This window comes from Aplysia californica, unplaced genomic scaffold (genome assembly GCF_000002075.1).
Source record: "Aplysia californica isolate F4 #8 unplaced genomic scaffold, AplCal3.0 scaffold00250, whole genome shotgun sequence".
In the NCBI taxonomy this organism is placed as follows: domain Eukaryota; kingdom Metazoa; phylum Mollusca; class Gastropoda; order Aplysiida; family Aplysiidae; genus Aplysia; species Aplysia californica.
In genome coordinates this window covers 184,578-188,678 of record NW_004797520.1, presented here as the reverse complement: position 1 = coordinate 188,678, position 4,101 = coordinate 184,578, and the positions used below count along the sequence as shown (strand labels likewise).

Sequence of the window (4,101 nt, the reverse complement as noted above, 5' to 3'; positions counted from 1 at the left end):
CCGAGGAAGGTTGGCCCCCCTCTCAGCACCGCGGAGAGTCTCCACCGACAGGGGTTCGCCCCCCGGACAAGGGCCAGCATTGCCTGGGCGACCCGGGCCGAATCTTTGCGGTGGCCCCCTCCTACCCGGGGGAGGGGGGTGTCTGCTCCCCGGGGGAGGGGGGTGTCTGCTACCCGGGGGAGGGGGGCCTCTGAAGGGGGGAGGGGCGCGGTTTCCTGGCCATCTTGCCCCGGGTGGGGGCGGAGGGGGTCTGTTTGTGGGGGCGCTGGGGGTTGAAGGGTGAGGGGGGACTGAGTCTCTGGCTGGGGTCTGACCCGGAGGCTCGAATCCCGGCCCTGGGGGCTGCTGATCCATGGACTGACCCGGGGATTCACCCGTGGACTGACGCAGGGATTGGCCTGGGGTGGGACCCCGGGTCCCACGACCACCTCTCGGACCCCTCGGCCCGTAGCCCCTGGCAGCCCCTCGAGCCCCCGGAGCCCCCCGCCCCCTCCCTCCACGACCCGGTAAAGTCGGCGGGACTATGATGATGGGCGGAATGTGCGTCTCCTCTTTGGTGCTTGAGAGCTCGGGGCTGGGGACGGGGGACACACGCTGGTCGATCTCTCTCAGCACGGGCGTCAGTTCGTCGGGGTCGGCCGCCGGCTGGGAGGGGCTCACGCCACCGTTATCGTTCTCCTCGTTGTTGTCGTCTTTGTTGTCGTCGTCGGCTGTCTCGCCGTGCTCCTGGGGGTGAGGGTGGGGGGAGGTTGGGGGGGGGGGGAGAGACCGAGGTTCTGTTTGTGGACTAGTCTTGTTTGTACTAGATCTAGGCACTGAGTAGATAGAACTTTATGATTTTTTGTTTTTTTGTTTTTGTAAAGTGTTTTACGGCGCTCGCAACTGCATAGGTCATATGAGCGCGCGGGACACACCTAATATTTTCAGTAGGTAGGAAATTTTGAATTTTGCCCCGGTGGCGGCCGAAGCCTACTCTTATCGATTTTAGACCACCAAGGGATCTTAAACGTGCGCAACTTGCACACGGGCCCTCCGAGATTTTTCGCCCTTGTCCGAGAAGGCTAGGTGTAGATCTTTCCTAACAGAAGATCAGGGGTGTGGCAGAAAGACAGCAGTAAGGAGGAGCCAAGGAGTAGCAGTAGAAAGGCTGCAGAAAGAGTCAGGAGCCCAGAGGAGGGGGCAAAGGAGGTGAGGGGATGGGGGCAGAAAGTGGAAATGAAAGCAGACAACAGAACATTGCTAGAGAGCAGGAAAGGAAGTGAAAGGAGACAATTTTAGAGAAAAACATTTTTTGGTCGCTACCCGGATTCGAACCCGGGACCTTTGAATGAGAGGCCAACACCTTAACCTCTAGGCCACCAGAGACCTCAACTTTATGATTGTAGGGTAGCAACTAGGTACTGAGTAGATATAACTTTATGACTCTGGGGTTTCCCGGAACTTCACGGTGACATTAAGGATGGTTCAAGTTGGGAACGGGATAGAGGGTGCCCACGTCCCTCGTGACTCATTGGAGAAGAGGAAGAAAGGACTAACGCTAACATTACTTCAACGCAATCCCACATCATCACTCATCACCACCATTATTTCTAAAATCATCATCGCTCTCAGATCAATGACTTACATCTATAATCCTTGAATCTCTGTCTGTAAAAGTTACTTGTCTTACTACTAAGTATGCCCGTAATACACTATTGGACACTATCATACGCACATTTTTCTACTAATCAGATGGCGTCAATCTCATAGAAATGGGCAAGGGGTTCAAAAACAACAACCCAAAAAACCCCAAAAACCCAAAAGGTCTGGGGTTTCCAGTTGGTCACCTGGTCTTTTGTTTTGTTTTAGCTGAGGTTTTACGGCGCTCGCAACTGCATAAGATCATATGAGCACCAGAAGATTAGAGGTGTTACAAGAGAGTAACAAACATAAAAAAGAAGGAAGGGAGATAAGGACGATAGATCTTTGATAGGAAAGAAGAAGCAAACCACACCAGAGCACCCACCAACCACCCACTCACCTGGTCTGTGTGAAGCTGTGGGCTGATGGACAGTTTGTAGAGCACGTGTGCCAGCCCCGTGAGCTGCACAGAGTACTCTTCCACACCCCAGAAACTTTTGCCGTCCTCCAGGACAGAGAACAACTTGGACAGGTTCATGTTGACGTCAGGGAAGTGGAAGCGGAGCGTCTCCGAGTCGCCGTACACCTTAGGGACAAACAGACAGACACATGATATAACGTCTCTGAGTCGCTGTACACCTGTGGAACAAACAGACAGACACATGATATAACGTCTCTGAGTCGCTGTACACCTGTGGAACAAACAGACACATGATATAACGTCTCTGAGTCGCTGTACACCTGTGGAACAAACAGACAGACACATGATATAACGTCTCTGAGTCGCTGTACACCTGTGGAACAAACAGACAGACACATGATATAACGTCTCTGAGTCGCTGTACACCTGTGGAACAAACAGACAGATGATATAACGTCTCTGAGTCGCTGTACACCTGTGGAACAAACAGACACATGATATAACGTCTCTGAGTCGCTGTACACCTGTGGAACAAACAGACAGACACATGATATAACGTCTCTGAGTCGCTGTACACCTGTGGAACAAACAGACAGATGATATAACGTCTCTGAGTCGCCGTACACCTGTGGAGATAACAGAATCAGATAGTTCGACATGTAACTATTGCAACGTCTCTGAGTCGCCGTACACCTGTGGAGATAACAGAATCAGATAGTTCGACATGTAACTATTGCAACGTCTCTGAGTCGCCGTACACCTGTGGAGATAACAGAATCAGATAGTTCGACATGTAACTATTGCAACGTCTCTGAGTCGCCGTACACCTGTGGAGATAACAGAATCAGATAGTTCGACATGTAACTATTGCAACGTCTCTGAGTCGCCGTACACCTGTGGAGATAACAGAATCAGATAGTTCGACATGTAACTATTGTAACGTCTCTGAGTCGCCGCAGACCTGAGGGGACAAACAGACAGACACATGTACCTTGCGTGAGGGAACAAACAGACAGACACATGTGCATTGTGTGAGGGGACCAGCAGAATCAGATAGATCTACAAGTAACTATTGTAATGTCTCCGATTCGCCGTAGACCTGAGGGACGAACAGAGACAGGAAGGGAGGGGAACACTGATAGATCTAAATGTAACGTCCCTAAGTCGCCGTAGATCTGAGGGACAAACAGACACAATGCCATGTACCTGAGTGAGGGGAACACAGATAGACCTACATGTAACATCTCCGAGTCGTCGTAGATCTATGGGACAATAGATAGATCTACTCGTACCTTGTGTGAGGGGAACACAGACACATGTGACATACACAAACACATGTAGCGTCTCTGAGTTGCCGTATACCTGTGGGGATAAACAGACAGACATATGTACCTTGTAGAGGGGACAGACAGACACATAATACATATATAACGTTTCGGAGTCGCCGTAGACTTGAGGGACAAACAGACACGTGTACCTTGTATTTGTAGAGTTTTTACGGCGCTCGCAACTGCATAAGGTCACATGAGCACCAAGGGGTGGATGTCAACAGAGAAGTCCAAACAGGGAATCAGGCTCACTCTGCTCACCTCTCTAGCCTCAACAGCACAAAGTCTGCTTCGACTATCAAGGCAACCCGGAAATAGCGGGTCACAAGAGTGAGACAAACATACGAAAGAAGTAGAGAAAAAAAATGACGACAGTAAGGATGAGGAAAGAAAAAGCTGCCGTTCCCCCTAAGTTGTTCCGGCACAGTATGGGCATGACATTGATAAATCAGCACATTTACAATTCTACTGAGCATAAGAACTTAATCTTTCTTAAGGTGCGTTCAACCAAGACACGGGCGTACGTAGGAAAACTGACATTCCCATCATGTAAAACTAACACACACACAAACGTACATTGGCAAACTGGTAAGTCTCCACCATAGCGTTGAGAAAAGGCTCCTGTGACACCAACCCCCTGTCCTCGCCCGTGCAAATGTGACCAAGACAGACAGACAGACACACACACACACATACACACACACACACACACACACACACACACACACACAA

General features: G+C 50.6%; 1 protein-coding gene across 1 annotated transcript in view; it reads right to left on the bottom strand.

The window, feature by feature from the left end:
* Positions 1-148: 148 nt before the first annotated feature.
* The window catches only part of LOC101852184, a gene marked incomplete at its 3' end in the record, with an annotated part of 59,940 nt that continues 55,987 nt past the window's right edge, over positions 149-4,101 (bottom strand). Inside the window, 3 exon segments of the mRNA XM_013083699.1 lie at positions 149-726; positions 2,021-2,206; positions 3,946-4,001. Of these exon segments, the coding sequence (XP_012939153.1) occupies positions 149-726; positions 2,021-2,206; positions 3,946-4,001 (820 nt within the window).